Here is a 25,856-nt window from a genome sequence, read left to right as displayed (position 1 = left end):
CAAAATCCATGGTATGGGAATACTTCGGCTATGGAAAGGTTACAGACGGCCGCGGTTTAATGGAGGAGGGTCACCGACATGTAAAACATGTTTGCGGATGGTGGCTGCCGAGGAGGCAATACCGCCAATGATTTTGCATTTATACAAAATTAAAGGTTAGTTAACACTGTCAGCTACAAGAGTTAAAGGGGATGTTTCGGCAAAGGGGGTGTGAGACATCAATAGAACCGTTATGCGCCAAGATAACAAATATTGATAAAGTTAACAAAAAAATCAATCACATTAATGAGCAATTATCGAAAATAGATCGAAAATGACGAACACTACCGAAAGTGTTCCGGAAACAGCCGAATGGGGCGGCGACGTCACGACAAGTGATTGAAAGTCGAGGCGGAGCTAGGTGCCATTGTTTTTTAACGACGAGAGAGTAGCGTTGGGGTTTGTTTGACCAAAACATCACAACAATGGTTCAAAACTGCTGTGCTATGTGGTGTACAAATAGTTGTTTATCGGAATATAGTATCCATGAGTTCCTGAACGCGAAAAAAAAAGCTGGACTACACAGAAAATGGGTAAAGTTCGTCCGTGCAAAGAGGGCTAATTTTCTAGACACAGCCTCCGGCACGCTTTTCTGTGGTGCGCATTTTCCAACTGAAAGCTTCTCGAACTATGGACAAGAGAAATCGGGTTTTGCTAAAAGATTGCTGCTCAAAGGAGATGCGGTGCCGACCATAGATGCACAGCCACCTAAATGTCCCGAGATATCAAGAGAGAGACGATGACTGCTAAAGGAGGCTAAAGCTACGCAAAGAAAGGAGCAGCCAAGCTTGAAATGGCCAGAGTGAGTACTCTTTTATAATTAATAAAAAAAAATGTCACGCCTTTGGATACAGGACTCGACACATGTATAAATGATCGTTCGTAAAATATATAGAACAAATCCTCTGATCCCGTTCATATTTGTGTCTGTTGGCAGAGCGAAAAGCTATGATAGCGCAATAAATTATAATTATTCTATGCATTCCTTTATTTTGCAGTCACGGTGTATCAGCTTCACAAAAAGAAATGCTAAACAAATCATTGGTGTTTCCCACACGATCTGCTGCCGATGTTTCATCAGTGTCATTGCTCCCCTCAATGACCGTTTCATTACGCTGCATTGGCGTTCGTTTGGGCTCAAATTGGTCACCTATAACAACGATTAAAGCTTTGCAACTCTCCTCGTCACCATTAGATGAACATTCGTTACGTCCTTCTACGTCGGATTCGTCGCTGAAACTAGAAACGAAATTGTCTGCCATCATCGCCGCCATTCAGTATTAAAGCACTGAGCCTTTTTCTTGTTGAAGAAACAGCCCTCACTGCCAACTCTGAATTCTCTTTTATTGACAACGAGCGGTGTTTCTTCATGAGGGAACCTGGAATATGTGCAGGACGAACACAATGCATCAGCATAAACAGCTCAAAACACCCCTAATTCTCCCCACACTAGAAGGAATTATATTGATGCAGACAGGCGCTGCCCCCCTAGTGGCCGGTGGCACTCTCTTCACTTGACGTGACGTCACGCACACAATCTGCCAGATCTCGGGCGCCGGTCGTTTTAGCTTGACAATCGAGCCAAATTTCTCTTATTTTCTTGTGTGTAATTACACGAAGTGGCATGATATGAATACAAAAGGCATGCGTTTATGGATAAATGATGGAATATCAAAATTTTCCCAGGGCGCTACATCCCCTTTAACTCCAGCGTGTTTAGTGTGTCTAGCTGTGGTAAAACATTTTTTTTTTCCCTCTCTGGCAACTGTCTATGTTGCGAAAGAGTGTGCGTATATAATGTAAACATGATACAAGTCATACGCACGTGCTTTTTATGGAAAATAATATTTTTGTTCTGATGCTAATAATGTTGAGCTGTGGCTGTGGGTTTATGCTCACCTAAAGGACCGCATTTATTTTGATTTTACTTACAATATTTCAGTTGTTTTTTTGTTAATTTTTAAAATTATTTTAACTTTATTACATTACATTACACTTATGTTCCAATTTGCTAATATGTTTTAAAAAATAAAAATCCTGTCCAATGGATTTTTTTTTTTTTTTTTTAATATATTTTTTTAATCCAGATATGTCAAAGTAACACATTTTAGAGCTGTAATTGCAATACCACGATATCTTTGCTTAAGGTTATCATACTGTCAGAATCTCATATCGGCATATGCCTATTACAGAGTATAAAACGTATATATTTTTTGGTTTCTTTTAGCAAGGCCAGCGTATTTCTGAATTATTCTGTTACTTTTTAGCCCTTAAAAAATAGTTTTTTTTTTTGTTTGTTTGTTTTTTTAATTAAAAACCCGATGCCTTTCTCCCAATTCCAATCCTCTGAAATATGGCGCGATCGACCCGATATCAGATCATGTGATTAGATCTGGGACATCCCTAGTAAAAACTTAAAAACTTTTTGTGACACTTAAAATTAAGTCATCGTAAATTCATTAATTAAAATAACTAAGTACCATAACTAATCAAATAGGATTTTTTTCATTACATAATTTCAGGACCAGTTGATATATTTCACACACATTTTACATTTTTTAATGTGTGATGCTATTGATTTACGATTTTGACCTCAATATCATTGGTGTTTTTATTATTAGCATTTTCTAAAATAGTCATTACTGAAATTTACCGTGAATCACAATAGAATAATAGAATAACCCTTGCTCAGTGGATCTTTGTCTATTTAATGAATTACTTTTAGCCAATTTAGTTATATTTATACACTTCTTTGTTAAAAAAAAAAAAAAAAAAGCAACTTTATATTGACTACTTTTATTTTGTAATGGCATGTTTATTCACATAATGAGTTAGAAATGATGGGATTATATGAAGACATTGCTTGCTTTATTTTAAAGATTTTTATTTTTTTAATTTAAGGCGTATTTGTCCAATATACTTATCTAACAGTCTATTAAGACACAAATATTGAATTGAGCACTTGTGAACTTTGTTGCCAACCAAAACAAACACCCGAACAGTCTCTCTGATTAATTAAAATGTGAGGTTTTAAGTTCTAAACACACTCTTATTACAGTAGTACATTATGCCATCACTCAACATTGTCTAAGTTCGGGGTATGTTTACCTAATTTTATTTGGTATTTTTAAACCACTGGACTGAGTTTTCGAAAAATATTTCCGCAAATTAATTCTTTTGTTAAAAGTGTGGCCTCATTTCTCACCTCTTGTCCGTTCCAAACAAACAGGTCAGGGTTTGCAGTGACACCTGCACTCCACAGTGAGACATTGTCATCTGTAACAAGTTAACATCCTTCATTAAACCATCATGCACTCCCTGGTAATCCTTAAGCATTTTTGCTTAAGTGTCTCACCTGTAAGAGTGTTGTACAGGTGGAGACCTGCGGGAAGCGTCTTGGCCAAGGTCAGAACCAGGTCGCCCTCCCATTGTTCCTGCTGCTAAAGATACAAAGGCACTGTACCTATTCTGCCGAACATCAAATCAAACGCAATTAAGAGATAAATACCTGATAAATAGCTAATCGCAAGTCTCCAACAGTCTTCCTCCGATCGAAAACAAACGCAGCGCTGGCATTGGGCTCTTTGCCGATTGGCCGCAGGGCTCCATTTATGAGCCTATAAGATGAAGCCAGGTGGAGATGGAGCTCCACCTGGTTATTGCTGGCCTGATACTCCTCACTATGATTGAGAACAATGTAGTCTAAGATCAAGCTTGCATCCTTGCAGCTATAAACATTTGCTTATTTACAGTATTTCCAGATTTAACGTCATAAGGGATGTAAAATGAATATCTTTACCGAATCTGCTGCAGCTTTATGTTCTCTTCCTGAGCCATTTGGATGAGGTGATGAGGAATCTTATATTGAGGACTGCTCAGAGCTGCAAATGAAGGCCATCATCAACATTTTTGGAGTGGTGTTCTATCTTCTTTTTGCGTTTGTTACCTTCACTGGGTCGCTGCAGTTGCCTCTTCCTGTAGAACAGCATGTATGCGCTTTCTTTGCCCTGGAATTGCTTCTCCAAGTCAGATTCCCTGATAGAGGTCACGGTGGAGTCATTTAGGTCAAACCAGTGGCTGGCCTACAGACACATGAGAATGACTTAGCATCCAGATAGGTCATTTTATGCATTTTAGTTTCATTTATGAACCTCTTGCTGGAGTTCCAGTTTGGCAACAGAGCCATCTTCAAGGCCTGCAGCATGAACAATGGGGCCAGGGTGTTCATTCAATGGGGTGGGTATTTTTGCCTTCAGTGCCACTCGAGTATCATTGGATAGCAACATGAAAACATCATCGTGCGACCGCAGGTACTGTACGATAGGAGAACAAATAGGTCACGTGTCATTTTGACTGTATAAGTACTATATCAGTGCAATAGTTCCCCTCAAATCCTCTTAGTTAGGGATGTCCTGATCGCATATTTTTGCACCGAGTCTGAGTCAGAGTCACCAGATTTTGAGGATCTGCCAATACCGAAAAGTCTTTTTTCCCTATTGCCCTACATATAATGTATGTACATACATTGCCCTAAACAAATTTCTATCCTTTTCTCACGCAAAATGCCCACATTGCAAGTCTCTCCCCGTTCAATAGTAAAATACAGTGGGGTATATAAGTATTTAGTCAACCACTAATTGTGGTTCTCCCACTTGAAAATATTAGAGAGGCCTGTAATTGTCAACATGGGTAAACCCCAACCATGAGAGACAGAATGTGGAAAAAAAAACAGAAAATCACATTGTTTGATTTTTAAATAATTTATTTGCAAATCATGTTGGAAAATAATTATTTGGTCTATACCAAAAGTTTATCTCAATACTTTGTTATGTACCCTTTGTTGGCAATAACGGAGGCCAAACGTTTTCTGTAACTCTTCACAAGCTTTTCACACACTGTTGCTGGTATTTTGGCCCATTCCTCCATGCAGATCTCCTCTAGAGCAGTGATGTTTTGGGGCTGTCGTTGGGCAACACAGACTTTCAACTCCCTCCACAGATTTTCTATGGGGTTGAGATCTGGAGACTGGCTAGGCCACTCCAGGACCTTGAAATGCTTCTTAGGAAGCCACTCCTTTGTTGCCCTGCCTGTGTGTTGGGGATTGTTGTCAACAGCTCAAAAGCATGATGTTTCCACCCCCATGCTTCACAGTGGGTATGGTGCAATTCAGTCTTCTTTTTCCTCCAAACAAGAGAACCTGTGTTTCCACCAAAAAGTTATATTTTGGTTTAATCTGACCATAACACATACTCCCAGTCCTCTTCTGGATCATCCAAATGCTCTCTAGCGAACTGCAGATGGGCCTGAACGTGTACTTTCTTCAGCAGGGGGACATGTCTGGCAGTGCAGGATTTGAGCCCCTGGCGGCGCATTGTGTTACTGATAGTAACCTTTGTTACTGTGGTCCAAGCTCTCTGTAGGTCATTCACTAGATCCCCCCCGTGTGGTTCTGGGATTTTTGCTCACCGTTCTTGTTATCATTTTGAGGCCACAGGGTGAGGAGGGAGTTGAAAGTCCGTGTTGCCCAACGACAGCCCCAAAACATCACTGCTCTAGAGGAGATCTGCATGGAAGAATGGGCCAAAATACCAGCAACAGTGTGTGAAAAGAGTTACAGAAAACGTTTGGCCTCCGTTATTGCCAACAAAGGGTACATAACAAAGTATTGAGATGAACTTTCGGTATAGACCAAATACTTTTTTCCACCATGATTTGCAAATAAATTCTTTAAAAATCAAACAATGTGATTTTCAGTTTTTTTTTTCCACATTCTGTCTCTCATGGTTGAGGTTTACCCATGTTGACAATTACAGGCCTCTCTAATATTTTCAAGTGGGAGAACTTGCACAATTAGTGGTTGGCTAAATACTTATTTGCCCCACTGTACATATTTTTTGATTACCGGTAAAGACAGAATCCTCTTAACCAGATTCCGAAACTCTGAAAAATGGCCTGATCGGCCCGATTTCCGATCGAGGACATCCCTACTCTTAGTTTGCGCATGACGGAAATTGGAATGATAAACTTAAAAGGAAAAAAAACAAAAGATTTTTTTTTTTCATTAATTACAGTATATGATGGTAAACGAAACAAAGGAGATTGAAAACATAAGTGTTTTTTTAATGCTGAATTTAAAAAATATCTGCCATTTAGATCTTTTAATTTAATTGTAATTATTATGCGTATATATATTTGTCTATATTTGTGTGAGGTATAGATATATGAAGTAAAAATAACACAATCAGCCATTGTCTATTTTGTCTATGTTTTGTTATGTCCATTATCATCAGACACGGTAGGTTGATGCAGGCAGGGCTGGCATATTGCAAACAAGAGGGGGAGAAATACACTAAGTCAGGGTGTGACAAAATATCGAAATGGTGATATATCGTGATACTTTGTATCCCAAAAGGTTATCGATATGCTCCTGCCAAGAATCGAGATATCGTTTTAAAAAGGTGTCAATGTCTAAAAAAATAAAAAATAAAAAGGAACAAACAAGTTGCTACCAAAATCTTCCACCATAATACTGTCTCAGTTAACACTAAGGCTGCATTGATGGTGCTTGATGCCCAATCCGTTTAGACTAGGAACATTCATTCATTTGAAAGCAGAGCATTCAGTCATTCTGTGATTTTTAGGGCATTTACAGGTCACTTGCTGTTCATTTTTGGGCATTTACAGGTCATTTCCTGTTGAGTTTGAGTCACTGCCTATCATTTGGGTGATTCCCAGGTCACTTCCTGTTCTGTAACACTAGTGATAAACTCATTCCAAGTCACAGCAGAAGCTTGTTTTTCTTTTTATTAGTTGTTTGTAGAATATCCTAGAATGATTTCCTGACCAATGTATCGATAATCGTTGTATCGCCATATCGTCAGATCATCGTTATTGTGAGCTTTGCATCGCAAATCGTATCGTATCGTGAGGTACCAAGAGGTTCCCACTCCTACACTAAGTACATTATTTCTTCAGACTGTCGCAATAAAAAATTCAAATTCATCAAACACTGATTTTACGCCCAAGCCCAGTGGAAATAAGTTCCCAGTTTAAATGAATTGGACATCTATTGCTGTTAATGGCAGCTAATTAAAGAAAAAATTACCTTTCCAATGGGGCCAAAGTCTTGCCTAAAGGTGTTGCTCCAGGAGGAACCGACCTTCTCCATGAATTTCTGGCCCAACTGGTCCAGTCGGACATTTTTTGATGGCTCCTAAAATTTAAATTAAAAAAAATAAATACCATAACTGACAAACACAGATTTTTTTTTTTTTTTTTTTGAGGTACCTGGTCAATAATGGCAGTGAGGACACTCAAGGGGTCATTTTTATTTAAATTAGTCTCGCACACATCTTGCACTTCCTGCTTGGCCTTGGCCTGAGTCTTTTTTTTGTCGTCGTCTTCCTCCTGAAAAAGACACGGGGAAGAGTCGTTTCGCTCTTGAAAGCAAACCTCCATTTTGCAGTTTATCTCTCACCGGCGGCTCCCAACAGCCGAGGCACTCGATGTCCCTGATGTAAACGTGGTAATGGCCACCGTAACAACCACCCTTGTGGATGATCACAGAGAACAGCTCGTACAAATAATCACCGTCATCTCCTCTTGTCTGAAACGATGCAAAACACATCTGAGCGTACAGCTACTTCAATAATGTGACGACCTTGTGTCAAATTGACACTGATTTCAAATCGATCATTTGAAGCGACATTTGGATCTCAAAAGATATTCGTAACGCCTACGAATGCCACAAGACGTATGTTTTCCATTAGTCCAGGCTACATCTAATATTCAGGCACATTTGTGACTGCTGAACTCCAAATCTTTGAGGGCTCAGTGTTAAAATGTTGTACCTGTTCACAAAATGGCTGGAGGTTGATAACGAGAGGAAAACTGTAATGGCCCGTCTCCTTGTAGCGCTCACATTTAGCAAAGTCAAAGCTGAACCTCAGCAAGGATATGGTCATAAACGGCGGGAGCTTCTTCAACTTGGCAGACTGTGGAAAAGATCAACCTTTTAATAAACAAAAACATGTATTTATTTATACTACCTGTGACAGCAGAAAGCATGTTTATTTCACATTTCACGAGGTGTTAAATGAAATGGACGGCTTGGATGTGTTTGGAAGCAATCGATATATCTATCAATTTTTTTAATCCTGCGCCATGAAAATGGGTGACTTCCTGGATTGACAAAGAATGAGAATGTGACATCAGCGGGCTAATCATCTTCAGTATACAGCCAATACGACAGTATGCAGAATGACTGAGGATTCAGCTGATTTTGCGGATTACTTCGTTTATTTTTCACATCACTCCAGCCCAATGTGCTGCAGGTTTTTGTTGCTGCACCAGGGAGAGGCAGGTGAGCCCTGTTGAGTTTCAAAAAGTTCCTGTTCACCGCGGATAATGCACCAAAACAAGTCCGACAACTGTGGGACCATTCGATCGACGACGCAGTGAGTAAGCTACGTGTTTTATGTCAAACACTGTGATCATGGCAGACGTTTTAATAAGGAGGTGGCTTGCATTTTGTGGGTGACAATGCTCCCTGTCCACCGAGAAGGCCACTGGGCCAACGGCTTGTCACGCACGATGGTCACTTAATACTATTTAGATTTTTATACTAGCAAGCCACTTTCGAGATTTTAACTTGTGCAATATTCAATGCCTTCACTGTCAATTGCTGCTACTTCATTTCAATTATTTACTCTGCCTGAACATAGGACTACCACATACATATTTTATATTTATTTAGATTTTATACTTTATTCTTGCAAGCCACTTCTAGATTTTCTTACTTGTTCTGCACTGTAAAGGGAGATGCTCCAGAATTTCATTGTACAACCGTATAATGACAATAAAGGGATATTCTATTCTATTCTTCCACTCCCTTGGTCCTCTTCGTATGGCCTCTAATAGACCACTATCCTCTGCTTGGGCTCCGGCAGCCCCCCGCTCCGATGTCAGCCGGTTTGTCCACCAAGAATCTGCTATTATTTTTTTTATCATTCCCCTCTCTGCCTGTCCGCCGGAGCCACAGCTGACAACGAGCTGTAACTTGCTCGCCGCCGGGGGCTGGCTGATCGGTGAAGACTATCAACCCCGCCGCCGTGTGTCACCTGAGTCGGGGTACTTTTGTGTGATTTTTTTATTTTCGAAAGGCGAGAATAACACTTGGAAAGCTGCTTGGTCCGGGTTAGCATGTCAGCTAGCTGTTACGCCTCCTGTTTTGTGTACACTCTTACCTCCGTCTCCGAGGACAGGGCAGGGAAATGACAAAAGCCGGACTAACTCCTGTGGCATAAAACACCGTTCGGGAGAGGAAAAAGTCTACAGTTTTAACCATTATGCAGTAATTTTGTCCTGTTGTACTAAATGAATGCTTTTTTAATATTTCATATCCCACTTAGCACAAGACAGTTATTTGTCATGACCATATCATTTATTTAGCAATTGGGGAAAAATACTAAGATAAAAAGAATATGCTGTAAAAATATTGGAGTAGAGAGATTGAAACAATCATGACATTTTGCTGCGCTCTGTGGCATTTTCCTCGTTCTGAATCTTCCCCCTCAATGGGCTGAATTCTAAATCAGATGAAATCGTTACCCTGCCGACAACATTATCCAGCTGGGGACGCTAGAGCGTTATAATGACAGGCGGGGCTAAATGGCAGATTAAAAGACTTAATTTCTCGACAGCTGTGCTTTTGCCAAATTGTTGTATATAGTCGAATCGACTCAAAATATGATTCTAATTCACATAATAATGCTATTTAACATTTTTTATGATGTCACAGGCACTTTAAATTGACATTCAAAAACTTTTTACCTTGGCAGCAGTGACCAGTCTGTCACACCTTGCACACCTGTAGAGATTATTGCCTTCGAATAACTCCTCCTCTACAAACATGTTATACAACGCCTCTTCAAGGCTGGACATGCCGCAGACGCACGCCGTAAGGTCCAGAAAGTCCTCCTGGTATAGAAAGCATTGATTAGCTTCCGTAGAAGGACAAGGTGTTCTTAATTAGATGGGGTTTTGCAAGGCAAAGGCCTGATAGTATAATTCCATTTTTTTTAAAAACGGTGTTTCTTTGGCGCGCCGCACAGTCCAAACCGTTTGAAAGACCGTCACCGTTCAAATATCCAAATGATCGGAATTTTCACGCAACGCAGGAAAGTTTTCGAAAGAAAGTCTTTTTTTTTTTTTTTTCCTGTCCTGTTCAGCTGTTTGACACGGACAATGGAAGTCTAAGTGCCCGGATAGTCTGAACAGTTTTAATGTTTCACATTGAGAGTCTGACATACTCCCAATGTGACCATTCAACATACCTCGTTTATTATAACAAAGCAGCGAACAGGATGGGGTTATGGGGGAACAGAAGAAAAGAAACACAAGAGAAGAAAGAAAAGAAACACAACAACAAGAAATACATTGAACGCCTAACTACACTAACTACTAATATGTTGGTGCTATCGTCAGCTAAATGTATTTCCGGTTGACACCATGTGGGGGGTCTGTTGACCAGGGAAAGAGGGGGAAGGAGGTGGGCGAGTTTATAAGCTAAGTGATAGAAAGGGGTAGAGTGTACACAAATCATCTCTGTGATCTGGAACCCAGTAATCGTGTTGTGAGTGTAAGCCCATTGGCGACCGACCCTACGCCGCCCCATCGCCAATCCCGGCACCGGGACCCCCCGCCCGAGCGGGCCCAAGTAACGTTTAATTTTTTTTTTTCCTTTCTTCAAACAAACCCTATTTTTTTGCGCGAACGGTATTTTCTTGCATGTCAAACGAAAGAGCCTGGGTCGCGAGAGAATTCCAGTCGTTTTGGTGTTTGAACGGTGTAGGTGGGCCAAACGGTTTTGGCAGGGCGGCCTGCCGAAGAAACGCCATTAAAAAGAAAAAACTATGATAAATAGGAGCTTTTACATTGCATGCAAAGCTACCATCAATTAACACACTGCATCAGCAAGTTGGAAAAGACCTGTCGCTGGCTAACGTTGCCACACTCCTTGCAGGTGATGCTGTTGACGATGGTGCCGTGATACAAGCGGCGGATGAGCGTGCTGCCAGAGGTGCCCACCAGGGAATTCTCAAGCGCGCTGAACAGGATCCGGTTCAGCTCCTGCACGTCATGCTGGTTTGTTCCCTGTTCCAAACAGTAAGAAAACTCATGTTTTATAAAACATATTCATTTCAAAATTTAACCAGCCAAATGTGCTGCATTCCAGCCCCCCGAACTTGCTGTTAATGTTTTTGCCTTTCAAACTGATATTTATATGACTTCACGTTTCCCCCAATCTGACAACATTCGTAAAACTGTTGATGGCGTTTTTTTGGGGGGGTTTTTTGTTTTTGTTTTTTGAGATAAACGTCACCCATTTGGAGGATGAAAACTGCCCAGATCTCAATAGAGTGAAGTTGTATTTTGAGAGAAAATCAGTAATAATCTGAAAAATTAGATTGATAGTATTGGAGAGAAAAAGTCATAACCTTGTAGAAAGGACATATTTTGGGCTGAAAAAAATCGTAGTCTTATGATAATGATTTGTATGATGTATACATTTTTCTTTCTTGTTCTAATCACTGAAGAAGGAAACGAGGTGAAAAAGTGATATCTTACGAGACTGGAAAAGTCACAGTTATACAAACATTAAGTTGTAGGAGAGGATCAAGTTGTACCTTTACATGAAAAAGATTACAAATAAAAGATATATATAAAGAAAATATTGTATACATATACCGTAATTTTCGCACTATAAGGCGCATCTGACTATAAGCCGCCACCCACCAAATTTGGCTCGAAAACGGCATTTGTTCAACGCTAAGCCGCACTGGACTATAAGCCGCAGCTATCCTCACTGTATTAAGGGATATTTACACCAAAAGATATTTACCGGTAACACTATTTGACAGCGGCATCAAACGACTGTCATAAGACCAAATGAACCACCATGCAGCTTTGAACCAATTGGCTGCAAAGCTTCATTGCTTCAAGAAGCTTCATTTGACCGTCACTGGTTCCCTTGGGGGAGACGGTCAACCTCTGCTGCCACCTGTTGTCAACACTGTTGTCGTCCAACATGCCTCCTAGCATACATTGCAGCGCTACAGATGTAAATAACAATCAAAACTAATTTTCTGTGCTAAATATTTCTTCAGTTACTGTTCCAGTTGTTACATTAATTGCAAGTTATGGTATTTGCTAACACTGTCAAATACAGTATATCCCATAAGACTGTCATTAGACAATCATAATTATGATATGTCACTGTCATGAGCATTAATGAATGCTTAGAACAGATGTCATTTGTTATCTGGCAAATTATCTCACTTTTGAATGGATGTAAAAGATCCAAGATGGACATAAATGGAGTTAGTGACATAATTTGCCGGATGACACTGAATGACATCTGTCATAAGCATTCAGTCATGCCTATGATAGTGTCATGTCATAATAATGACGGTCTTATGACAGTCTTATGACCCCGCTGTTAAATAAAGTGTTACCTATTAACCCAAATAAATCCACAAATAAGACCCACTGGACTACAAGCCACGGGTATCAATATGAAGGAAAAAAGTAGCGGTTTATAGTCCGAAAATTAGGGTGTATATATATATATATAAATACATATATATATAAATACATGTTTTTGTTAGGGCTGTCAAAATTATCGCGTTAACGGGCGTTAATTAATTTTTAAAATTAATCACGTTAAAATATATGACGCAATTAACGCAGATTACCCGCTCAGACAGATTTAAATGACGGTACAGTGAAACACTCACTTGTTAATTGTGTTTTATGGAGTTTTGCCGCCCTCTGCTGGCGCTTGGGTGCGACTGAGTTTATAGGCTTCAGCACCCATGAGCATTGTGTAAGTACAGTGGGGAGAACAAGTATTTGATACACTGCCAATGGGTTTTCCCATTAGCAGTGTATCAAATACTTACGTTCTCCCCACTGTAATTATTGACATCAACAATGGCGGGCTACTAGTTTATTTTTTTGATTGATAATTTTACAAATTTCATTAAAACGAAAACATTAGGAGGGGTTTTAATATAAAATTTCTATAAATTGTACTAACATTTTTCTTTTAAGAACTACAAGTCTTTCTATCCATGGATCGGTTTAACAGAATGTTAATAATGTTAATGCCATCTTGTTGATTTATTGTTATAATAAACAAATAAAGTCCTTATGTACCGTATGTTGAATGTATATATCCATCTTGTGTCTTATCTTTCCATTCCAAAAATAATTTACAGAAAAATATGGCATATTTTATAGATGGTTTGAATTGCGATTAATTGCGATTAATTACGATTAATTAATTTTTAAGTTGTAATTAACTCGATTAAAAATTTTAATCGTTTGAAAGCCCTAATATATATATATTTATCAACATTCAAGAAATGAATCAATTAATGAATTCAGAATAAATATTTCAAATTAATTTCTATGTTTGTTTTGACCTACATCTACCACAGCAAGCGTGTCAGAACAAGGTCTTAGATTGTAAACCTGGTGTTCAACGACATTTTTTCCCCTCGTTATGGAAAATCGTAACCAGGTAGCATACTGACTCATGCAATGCAGCTGGTCTGCCTGTGGACAAAATGAAATTCCTTCACTAAGCGGGCCTGACCTCTTTATTGCATCCAGCATGGCTCTACACAGCTCGGCGTGAGACAGCAATTGATTTATTAAGATATATCATCATGTAACCTGAGCTTCCAAAAGGCTGTTTTCGTGTCCGTCCAAGAACGCCAACTCATTTAAGGGTTCCTCTACATCAGCACTTTCTCCCTGTCAAACTGACATTTACCCTGTGTAACTTTAAAATAACACAAAGTCATCATGTTAACCAGAATTAAAGTCTTATTTCGGAGGGAAAAAAACAATTTTCAGTGAACAAAAACACCTTTAGGCGAAAACATCCTGATTTTTGTCAAAATTAACGCCTTTTTAAACCCAGCTGTTACCAGAGTTTTGTTGGGTCAGTTTGACCCGATGAGTGTGAAAGTGTCGAAAATTATTAGAAAATTAAGCTCAGACTCATTGGCCGGTAATGGCCGCCATTGGAAGTGATAGACGTCCGATCAAGTTTGACTGGTCAAAATGAATCGGGCGTCAATGACAGTGGTGCCACCAGGGGGTATAAATTTGTTGGCCACCCTGCTTATCATCATTAGTAACATCAAATATTACACAATACACCAAAGTATATCAGTAGCCGTGTCCTTAAGTCATTAATAAAAACCTGAAATTATGGCTTTTAGTTTTGGTGTGCCACCCCAAGATTTCAAGTGACCCCATCTGGCCACCCCTATGAAAAATTTCTGGAGGCGCTACTGGTCAATGAGAGTTAACTGTGTGAGGAAATGAAATTTTTAAACTTTATTATAATTGTAAACGTGTGACTAACCTTCATTAAGCCAAGTAGAATATATTAAATACCCCAAAATATCTTTCAATCTGACCTCTATGAGTAAATAACCTAATATAAAATAACCCCACTAATAATTTCACTGCAAAATAGGTGTTAAAATGTTTCACAAATAAAAATTAAACTATTCTGAATTAGGAAAAAATGTGTCAATTTCACCTCTGTGAGCAAACATCCAAATGACAAAAAAAAAACATAATAAATAGCAATTTCTAGAGCTGGGAATCTTTGGGCACCTAACGATTCGATTACGATTACGATTCAGAGGCTCCGATTCGATTATAAAACGATTATTGATGCAGCCCCCTCCTTTTTTTTTTTTTTTTTTTTAAATGTTTGTACCTTAGTTCCAAAATTGTTCAAAATACTCTCAGGCTAAACCAAACTACTATTTCAGTATCAAGTTAACATATAACAGTAAACAAATATACAAAAATAACAGTAAATAAAATACTCCAGTCCCCATTCTGTATCAGCAGCTTTAAACTACAATCAATTAATTTAATGTTGTGAATCAACTGTTACAGTTGTTAAAATTGCTCCCGTTATTCCATAATTTCCCTTCTGTCTACTTTTGTCAAAGTTTTAAAACTATTTCATCATTTAAAGATGGATTCAAGACAAGATTCTGCCGATTTAGGAGTATTTTAGATAAAAAGTTAATTAGGTTCGCTACAACAGAGCCTTCTAGAGAAGTCACTGCTTTAGTACTGCTTTAAGATGGCGGCTGTTTACTAATGCCGGAAAGTCTGTCATTTCGCATCTCTGTTCAATAATACATGTTCTAACACCGCCGTCGTCTGTCATTTTGCATCTAGTTCTACATATATAGGATATCTACTGTAGCCGTATGTTTGTAGCAACTAGCAACTGGCCGTTGTTTGTAGCGGCTGTCGGCCGCAGTCAGGTATGATTGTTTTTTTATCTAGCGGCATGAGTTGAACATGATATTTACTCTCGGTCCATTCCTCATTGTGTCCCAAAGACCGCGCTGACTGTGTTTTACTTCCGCTTTACTTGGTATAATTCAATAATCGGAATTTGGATATTTGTGAATCGTTCTCGAATCTTCCACGGCCGAATCGCGAATATCTAAGAATCGGAAATTTCGCACGCCTCTATAACTCACGTATCGTATTTAAATCACCCTTATTTGATATCAGCACGTTTAAGTATTTTCTTAAGGCATCTTTCGTATGTTCTGTCTGTATGTCTCTCGTCTCATCTCATCCTGTCTTTCCTGTTCATTTTGCTTTTGGTGCTCGCTTTGGGAAATATCGACAGTGCTGTCATGGTCATTAATGTTCCTCTCGGGTTCAAATTGAAAGGACTGAACAGATGACATGTTTAAGTCGCTTGAGTCATACTGTGGAAGTCTGGCAGCGTAACCCAGTGACATCACCCCCCTGCGACGTCAACAACAATGGCTGCATACAAGTTAAAAAATTTTTTTAAATTGTATAAAAACGAAAACATCAAGAAGGGTTTTACATATCTAATTATTTTAACTTATAATAACGTTTATCTTTTAAGAACTACAAGTCTTTTTATCCGTGGTTCCCTTTAACATTGCCAGAAAAAAAAAGATCACATTTTTGGTAAGAAAAAAAAGTTGATATTGTCAGCATAAAGGTAGTTTTGGATTTTTTTTTTTTTTTGTTGCTGTTACCAGGACAATCACTATTTGGAAGGAAAGGTTTCATTGGTGTCTGAATCTTGTCACACACAAGTTAAATGGTTGAAGTGATTGATTTCAGATTATTCAACATGTAAAAAAAGACTTCGAAGTCGGAGTTGATTGGTTTCTTATCTATAAAAAACCCACCTCATTGCTGTTCCAGCCAAAGCTGTCAGTGAGCTCAGACGTGGACGCACTCTGCTGATCCACCAGCAAAAGACGGGCAAAGAGCCTCTGCAGCTCCAGAGGGATTACACGTACCTACCAAAATAAACACACATAATCTAGGCATACAGCAATTGTAAAGCATCATCTTTTCACAACTATTTTCTGCTATTTTGTGCATAACTGCTTTTCGCACCTGTTCAATTTTTATTTTTTTTATTTATTTTTTTTTAAATTGTGACCCTTGTAGTGGTTTAGCCCTGTCCCCTTCAACCAATAGCTACCATTGACTTTGATGAGCGTCAAATCCATTGGGAGGGCTAGCAGCGAATCGACAAAATGGATTGGACTAGACGTAGACTAGACGTTGTCGAGTCGAAGGCAAGTTGAAAGATATATATCTTATATATTTACATATATATATATATATATATATATATATACACACACACATATGTATATATATATATATGTGTATATATACACTGTATATATATTAGTGATGCACGATAATACATTTTTCAACCGATACCGATAACCGATAATTTCCTCCTCATTCCAACCGATAACCGATAATGTCAAGCCGATAGTTCTATTAAAAGATTTATGTAAAATTTGAAAGTATACACAAAAGAAAATATTAGTGTGCAAAAATATAATTTATTGCTATTTTTTTCAACATAAAATATGAACAAGTCGTCAATTCCAACATCTAAATAATGACAGATTGTCTGACATTGTGTAATGGTAAACTTTTGGCAACAATTACTTACAGAGTAAATACCTAAGTTGCACAAAAATGCCTTTAAAAGTAAGCCATTCCTAACATATATAACATTAATACACTGCAAAAAACACTTCCTTAAAACTAGTCAGTTTTAAGTGTAAATCTATTGGAAATAAGTCAAATTATCTGCCAGCGCTTCAAGAGTATTTCTCTCAGATTTCTTGGAAGAAAAATAGCTAGCTGAAAATAATCTTAACAGCCTTATTTAAGGCAAGACATTATTATACTTAATCCCCCCCAAAAAAAGATTTTGAATAATATTTGTGGCTACAGAATATTATTGTTATTTCATTACAACAGGAATGTGCATATTTAAATTGATAAGTGATAATAAGTGCCAATAAGTTTTGATTATCTACTGTGACTGTAATTGAGCAGACAAATAAGTTAAATTAATTTGAAAAGTGATTGCTAATGTTATATGCTTTGTTGCACACTGTGAAAATGATTAACTCAAAAGAGCGAGCTGTCATGTACCCATTCTGCAGCGCTTTGTTTACATTTGCGGCACTCACGACATTTGCTTTACAGCAGCTAAACTGATACACGGCAGTACTATTTGGATGGAGTTGGAGCTCGCATCTCCGTGCGTGTTGTTTTGTGCCTGAGTTTTGTTAAGCCGAAAATAAAGGCAGCGTTACAAAGTCATCTGACCGCTCGTCATTTTACATAATGAATGCATTATTGACTGGCTGACTTCGTTTTCTCCATGTTTAAATTATCATCTAACCACTGTGCCGTCTTGATAAGCTCGCTTACTGGACATCACTTTTCCAAATGTACGTAGTGAAAATGTGATTGGCATGTTTTTCATGAAGAATGGTGGTCGTATAAAGTGCATTATTTTTTTTACCCAGGGCTTTGGCTCTTTTTCATTTAAAAAAAAATAAAAAAAAATCGTGTCTCGTCTCGGCGGTGGCTACGTTTGTACCGGATAATCCGCCCACACCGGCCGATTCACCGCGGCGTATTCGGGGCCTGGCTCTGCTCACACGCCGTGAGGGAACGCTCGAGAAACCGGGGTGTTCGCCGGAGGACCTGAAGCTGGGGAACCGGGCTCTGCCCGCCCCGCCAACGGCGCGGCGGGCTCCGTCAGAAGACGGCTACTTGCCGACTATCGGTCTCCAGTCGTGCCGGTGTTTAGCCTTAGATGCGAGTTTACCACCCGCCTTGGGCTGCTTTCCCAAACAACCCGACTCTGTATCGTCACAAGCCCCGTAGTTTAACTTAGTGTTCACAATAGCTTTAGCATTCCCGCTAGCAGCAGCCTCGTATTCGTTCCAAAAATCTTTGTGATGCAGTTTTAAATGGATGCTGGGTTAGTGGTTTTGAATGAGGACGCTTTCTTTCGGCCTCATCGAACTTCTGCGGTACATGTTTCGCAGATGGCGAGAGCGTCGTTTTTTTAGTAACAGCCGCCATAATATTCAACTATTTCTTGTCGTGTAACTCCGCCTCCTCAACCCCTCCTCCCTCAGGCGCTTCACCTAAAGCTCCGTCAACCAGGTATCATTTTGGAAGACGACAGGAGACAACAAGCTGGCGCATCGTAAGTCCATATAACGTAGAGATGGGATGCTCGAGCCTTCCTGCTCGAATCTGATTCAAGCAAATGAAGTAGAGGTGTGTCAAAGCAGTGTTCCGAAAACGGCGTCGAGTAAGCCAAAAATCACGTGACCACTTCAGATGTGTCAGCGAGTCACACTGTTTCCACAGGAAAATAAAAACTTGATGGGAGCCCGCCCGCTCAATCGGTGGGAACACAATAAAAAGTGGCAGAATACCGCAGTTATTCGGCGTTTTTTTGAGAGGAGGGATTTTCGCGAGTGCTACAAACATTTGCTCATTTTCAAGTCAGGAGTGGGAATGTCATTATCACTTAAATTTCATTAAATTAATTCACATTGTTATACACTAGATAGTGAAAAAAGTTTATTTAGAATAGATACAAATACAACACAACCCTCCTCCCCCAGAAATTATACTTAATTAAAAAATAAAATCAGAAACCTTTCCTTACTTTTATTCGGCTCAGTTATTTCCATCTTATGATTTTGGAAATCCTTAGAGTATGCAATAAATAATATCCCTGTTCCCAAGCACTGTGCTTACTGTACTGTAATATTTACAAAAAAATAACAATACAGAGTTACTCCCCGACATCTAGGACGAGCCACTAACAAAACTAGAACCGTCGTGTATTATAAACACTGCTTTGAACACGTCTTCACAGACAAAGCAATGACACGGGCTTAAAAAGGTCAACTTTAATTGTGTAAATCACACTTAATGACGACACGATCCCACAGTTGAAATAGACGACATCCACTTAATTCTATTGAAGATATGTAATGCTGAGGCAATTTGACAAATTTAGTTTATCCAGTAGATGGAACTCTTGCAGCGTGTCAAACGCCTCGAAACAAGTGATTCAATTTAGAGCAATTGTCTCAAAAGTGGTTCATTGTTTCGGAAAGCCTCGTAAAAAAATTGTCATTATATTATAACGACAATTTCTGTTGTAGCTGCCTTTGGGTACGTCGTACGACGGAGTAACATATCAACTATATTGAAAGCATCTTGTGTTTTAGAATCGTTTTACAAATATGGACATCCTTATTATTATGCTTCATTTTTTGCTTTTCATATTTCATATTCCATTTAGCACAAGACTTATTTGTCATCACCATACCATTTATTTAGCAATTGGGGAAAAATACTTCGATAAAAATAGACTGTAAAAATATTGGAGTAGAGAGACTGAAATAATGACATTTTGCACCTCTTTTTGTCGCATTTTCCTCGTTCTGAATAATTACCCCTCAATGGGCTGAATTCTAAATCAGATGAAACCATGACCCTGCCGACATCATCCAACGTTGGGGACGCGAGAGCCCTATAATGGTAGGCGTGGCTAAACGGCAGATTTAAAGTACTGGTGCACGACAAATTGGTCCGATAATTATCGGTCCGATAATAGGAATTATGACGTCATCCCAATAAATCCAATAACATTATTAATAGGACCAATAATTCTGTATGTACTGTGCTGCGCTACACACCTGTATAGGAAATCAGTTGACCATTTGCGAGGCATTGCTACCACCTGCCGGTCAGAATAATTCGCTGCATCTATTTTTTGTTTTGCTCACAAGCTCATTCACTTACACAGTGCGGTGTCTAGCGGTAGCATTGACAATCGTGAATGCTTTCCGCCTCGGAAATATATGTCTGTAAGTATTTTATGTTTGCTATAACATATAGATGTGCAATATATGTTTACTTCTGTGCTGAAGGGTCATATGTACAGAACTTCATAAGTTGTGTTATAGAAGCCAGCCAATTCTTAAGGCTAGTAGCTCAAGCTAGTGTGCTATGCTTTACATATCATAGTTGTGTATATAAATGTATTGTGCAGTTTGTTGTATATTGAGTATTGAATATCTCTATTTTTCTGTTGTACTTTCACAATATTAAGACAAGTGTCTCCCCATAAAAGCAAGAAAAGACCAAGCCTTGTGGTTTATGGAAATGGCAAAAATGAATGCATTTTTAGATGGCTGTCGGGCAGTGCAGAAGTGAAACGCACTGTTTGGGCAGTACATGTCCTGTAATATTTTTGGCACGGTGTCGGTAGATTGGGATGTGTGCGTTTGTAAATCAAGCGCTCCCTTTCTGTGACGTCACGCTAAAGTGTGCCGCACGGCCAGCGAAAAACACATCTTAATAAGCCACTGAAAAGATGACAATCGCTTCGATGGCGTTTTAAAGATTGATATTGATTATTATAAGGAAAGCCATTAATCCTTTTTGCTCTACCGTATTTTTGTTATGAGGAATGAGTGATGAACCTTACTATATGATGTTTGCATTTTACAGTGTTAGTTATAAGTTAGTAAGTTATTGAGAGGCCTTTTGGTTATTGATAGGCTTGCTGTCCTAACCTGTCTCCCAGGTTAAGAAAGTTGTTCCATGGACCAAGACCACAACAGTCTCCTCTCCTGTAGCACCAAATATTTTTATTTGATGACAAAGCACAATACCTGTTGGGTTTATGTTTTAGTTCAATGCTCATTATTCAGGAAACACATCTTCAATTATATTGACTAATTGATTGTGATTGACTCAAATTACATTTATTTGAAAAAATATATATATTGGCACTTTATTTGAAGTCAAGACTAGGGTTGTTCCGATCATGTTTTTTTGCTCCCGATCCGATCCCGATCGTTGTAGTTTGAGTATCTGCCGATCCCGATATTTCCCGATCCGATTGCTTTTTTTTTGCTCCCGATTCAATTCCAATCATTCCCGAGAATTTTTCCCGATCACATACATTTTGGCAATGCATTAAGAAAAAAATGAATAAAACTCGGACGAATATATACATTCAACATACAGTACATAAGTACTGTATTTGTTTATCATGACAATAAATCCTCAAGATGGCATTTCCATTATTAACATTCTTTCTGTGAGAGGGATCCACGGATAGAAAGACTTGTAATTCTTAAAGGATAAATGTGACTTTGTATATTGTGACTAAATATTGCCATCTAGTGTATTTGTTGAGCGTTCAGTAAATGATGCCCAAATACGTGATGGGAAGTGCAACTATGACTGTGCTTCATGGTACCAATTGATATATCTTCTCTGCGTTGGGAAATAACAGGGTGTTAAGAAAAAAATCGACTCCTACCTTTCTTCCCCACATTGCTTCCCACGACATTTGTAATCGTCGGGAGAGGGATTGTAAAGCTTTAGCCAATTAAAAAATGTCTCTGAAGGCTGCCAAAATTCACTCTACTCATTTTATGCTGCCTTTTAGCTCTATATATTGGTATAACGGCGCCATTAAAGATTGAACGCGACAATGCGTGAGTGGCTCATGCAGCGCATGCTTTAATTGCGTTAAATATTTTACCGTGATAATTTTTTTTTTTTTTAAATTAATTACCGCCGTTAACGCGATAAATTTGATAACCCTACTTTAAGCCTAAACTAAAGACTGGATGAGTGTAACACATTACGTCTGTAACGTTAAATACAATTAGAAAATGATTTAATTAAAAATATATATATACAGTGATACCTCAGCTCACGAACGCTTAAGCTCACGAACTTTTCGCCTCAAGAACGTTAAATTCGCGAGCATATAGTCTCTGCTGACGAACTAGTTTTCGGCGGACGAACCAATTCACGCGGTCGAAAAGCGCCACGAGAAGCTGACGCACGCTCACGGCGTCCCAGTTCGTCCCCTCACTTTCGTTGAGTGCGGAAGTGGTTTGTGTTTGATAGACATTTTGGACCATATTGAGTGTACTTTTGCTATTATGGGACCAAAAAAGAGTTACCTACAGTCCTTATGGAAGGTGACTCGTGTTACCAATTCGCCCTCGACTGGTAATTGGCGGTGCTTTCAGCTTCCCACCGTAGTGAGAAGTGGACCGGCGAGTCACGTTGGCTCGTTGTCGTCGGTTGTCTTCGGTTCGCCCGATTTCCTCTCCAGAAAGGTGGCGGCGTGCATACAAACACCCAGAGGCGTCGGATGGCTTTTTGTGGACACTTTTATTAACAACCAAAAGCATGTGGGGGGCACAGCAGTGGAGTCTACGCTAACTGCGCACTTTGCCGGTAACACTCTCCTTCCAAACAGTAACTCCCTCCCTCCCTCCCTCCTCCTCCCACTCCATTCCATCAAGCCATCAACTACCATCACAAAGGTAAATAAAACGACTTTATTATTATACAGTACAGTTTATTTCTTTAATTATAATACAATAGCACATTTATTATACATAAAATAAGGTATATTTTTGTGTAGTTTTAAGGCTTATTTAGTTGAAAATTATGTTTTATGGGGACCTGGGAACGGATTATTCTCATTTTAATGGTTTCTTATGGGAAATAAATGTTCGCAAGACGAACTTTTCGCCTTACACACACTTTCTGGGAACCAATTATGTTCGTGAGCTGAGGTATCACTGTATATTAAAAAAAGGCATGTCCGATATTTTTTTGCCGATTCCCATACTTTGAAAATGACGTGATCGGATCCGACCGATCGATCGGGACATCTCTAGTCAAGACTATTCTTGTCTTTGTTTTGTTCATAATAATGTTCATGTCATTATGAAAAATCTGGTGAGATCAAAGGTAGAGCTGGGCGGTAAACCGAAAATTTACCGTCACCGAAATTCTTCATGATGACCGACGTAATTTTGACCATGTCGGTAAATTCGGTAAATTAATAAAACAAGAAAATAGGCTTTTCATCCCGCTTTGACTCTGTGTTGTTCGTCTACGTTCATTCCCCTTTAAGAAACCAGTCAATGTACTTACGTAAGGAGTCACGTGATCATCAGGAAGCCAATCAAACAGAAGCCCGGTAAGCTAACGCTAGCAGCTAACGCTACAAGCAAAACGTGATGGAGTGTGGCTTAAGGGAGGTTCGCCAAACTTTCACCCGACATTTAGTAGACTCTTGGTGGCATCCAGACGGGCTTTCACCCGCTGTCCTCCCTTGTTCTCACGATTTCCGGAGATGGTGCTTTCAGTGCTTTCTACTGGTAGCCAGGCCACAGGCTAACGTTAGCGGCCGCTAGCGGCTAACGCTACAGATGAAAGTGATGGAGTCGGATAGCTGCTCTAACCTTGTCAAAATGGCTGAACTTAATGAGTGGATTGGGCACGGACTGCATCTAGGAATTACGATGTCGCGTTATTTTGTATTTGACTGTGTGTGCATTCAGCATAAAGCACAATCCAACGGTGAAACTTATAATATGGCCGAGAAATGGCCCCAGCTATTTTTCTGTATGTGCTTAATTCTGTGTCATTATTGCTATCATAAAATCTTAAGTGTTTCATTTGCAGAAGATCAAGATAGCTTTAATGTGTGTCTGTCTGTCTGTTTGGGGGTTCATGTATGCGTGCATATATTAAAAAATGCACTGGGGGGGGGGGGGGCCCTGAAACCATAAAGTAAACACTTGTATTGAATAATTATGTCACAGCAGCCATTAACAATAAATTGTCTTTTTGAAGTGTACTGTTCAAGCTGCAAGTCATTTGTGTTACAATGACATGTTTGCACAGGCATATTGATTTTGACAATGTACATTGTTCAAGCCATACACGCTGTTATAAATGCTCATACTTGAATTCTTATTGTTTACAATACATTTTAATAAACTTAATGTTTAGACTGCATGTACAATTGTTAAATATATCAAATTGAATGCTTTGCTGGTAACTAAATCAACAAGAAACTGTTAATCTGTATTTCATGCATTGATTCAGATTTTCAAATTATATAACAGTCCGCTTGGGCGACTTTATCGTCATTTATCGTTATCGAGGTAAATCTGCTCAATTTCTCGTGATACGTGTTTAAGGCCATATCGCCCACCCCTAGTCAAAGGCAAAAATCTATGTTGAATCCACCACTAGTTTTTTTTGTTTTGTATTTTTTAACCTCCAGGTGTTCAAAAACTTGGGTGAATATACATTCAAAAAATGATATATTTATTATCGGTTATCTATATCGGCTTTGAGGAGCAGGAAGTTATCAAAATCGGTTTCAAAAAATGGATATCGTGCACCCCTAATTAAAAGACTAATTTCTTGTCATCTGCGCTTTGCCAAATTGTTGTATATAGTCGAATCGTCTGAAAATATGATTCTAATTCACATAATACTGCTATTTAAGACTTTTTTTTTTATCCTGTCATATGCACTTTAAGGCCATATTGCCCAGCCCTACCTTGAACTGAGTTTATACTTTCCAGCACTTACTTTGGCCCCTGGTTTGTCTTTATCCTCAAGACATCCCAATTCATCAGTCCCAAGTGCGAACAGCTCCTCTGCACACAGGAGAAAAGAATGAGACAGTTGGACAAACGGCTGTCATCACCCCTGAAGTCTCACCTCTGAACTCGGGGGTGAAGAGGAGGGTCTGAAGCAGGGAGTTGAGGTAACACGTCCCTCCCTGGTTCTTAATGCCGCACAGCTTGCTTCTTCCACGGGGAGCAGGGGCTTCATCAACCACCTTGGAAACACTTCCACCTCCGGAAGAGAAGCCATTTTCCTCTTCAAAAAGATTCCCAAACATGTTGTTTCGTAAACGCGCCACGCTTCCTCTCGCTATCTCATCTTGGTCTTGCCCAGTTCTCTGTTGACAATTGCCGGACTGACGCGGAAATAAGACGACTTGACTGGGATGAACATAGCGGGCGAAGAGGTGTGTGTAAATGCGTCAAAAAACGCTGTTTATCTCGCAGGTTCAGCAGCTCACCTGGCACCACAGCTCAGTTGACGAATTTTTAAAAGCTGTCCGCCGGTAAAGGACGACACCAGGTAAATAAACGGAGCAGGAGTGCCGGTGTATGACTAAGGAAGGCACCTTTTAATCTATTTGACAAAGATTATGATGTCCGTCCTTTCTCGTATTGGTCTTAACGCGACGAAAGTGAAAACAAATGCCGTCGGTGAACAGTGGGCAGCCATCTTGTTTCTCGGCAAAAAAAGATATGGTGGTGAGGCATTGTGGGTCTTGTAGTTTCATACTCAATGAAACTTGGCTTGTAGTCTATTGACCGGGAATTAGAAATACTGTTTATTTTATTCGACTAGTACAGGGGTCGGGAACCCAAAATGTTAAAAAGAGCCATATTGGACAAAAAAACAAAAAAAAAACAAATATGTCTGGAGCAGCAAAAAATTAA

At 39.2% G+C, this 25,856-nt stretch overlaps 1 protein-coding gene across 4 annotated transcripts in view; it reads right to left on the bottom strand.

Moving 5' to 3' along the window:
* The window catches only part of usp40 (ubiquitin specific peptidase 40), a 44,524-nt gene extending 18,871 nt beyond the window's left edge, over positions 1-25,653 (bottom strand). For 2 of the 4 annotated variants that reach the window (XR_009067166.1, XM_057859721.1), the window contains exons 1-15: positions 25,060-25,653; positions 24,928-24,995; positions 16,326-16,439; positions 11,029-11,193; positions 9,871-10,017; positions 7,890-8,033; positions 7,517-7,645; positions 7,327-7,446; positions 7,145-7,252; positions 4,191-4,352; positions 3,986-4,121; positions 3,839-3,920; positions 3,548-3,719; positions 3,395-3,479; positions 3,245-3,315 (exon numbers count right to left, since the gene is read on the bottom strand). Coding sequence is in view for 3 of the 4 variants with exons in the window: in XM_057859721.1 (XP_057715704.1) it covers positions 3,245-3,315; positions 3,395-3,479; positions 3,548-3,719; positions 3,839-3,920; positions 3,986-4,121; positions 4,191-4,352; positions 7,145-7,252; positions 7,327-7,446; positions 7,517-7,645; positions 7,890-8,033; positions 9,871-10,017; positions 11,029-11,193; positions 16,326-16,439; positions 24,928-24,995; positions 25,060-25,243 (1,887 nt within the window). In the remaining variant the exon portion in view is untranslated. The remainder of the gene's footprint in view (positions 1-3,244; positions 3,316-3,394; positions 3,480-3,547; positions 3,720-3,838; positions 3,921-3,985; positions 4,122-4,190; positions 4,353-7,144; positions 7,253-7,326; positions 7,447-7,516; positions 7,646-7,889; positions 8,034-9,870; positions 10,018-11,028; positions 11,194-16,325; positions 16,440-24,927; positions 24,996-25,059) is intronic. The other 2 variants (XM_057859722.1, XM_057859723.1) reach the window with 2 other exon arrangements.
* Positions 25,654-25,856: the final 203 nt, after the last annotated feature.

This window comes from Corythoichthys intestinalis, chromosome 15, assembly GCF_030265065.1.
Source record: "Corythoichthys intestinalis isolate RoL2023-P3 chromosome 15, ASM3026506v1, whole genome shotgun sequence".
Taxonomy (NCBI): domain Eukaryota; kingdom Metazoa; phylum Chordata; class Actinopteri; order Syngnathiformes; family Syngnathidae; genus Corythoichthys; species Corythoichthys intestinalis.
This window is presented reverse-complemented; position numbering and strand designations above follow the sequence as displayed.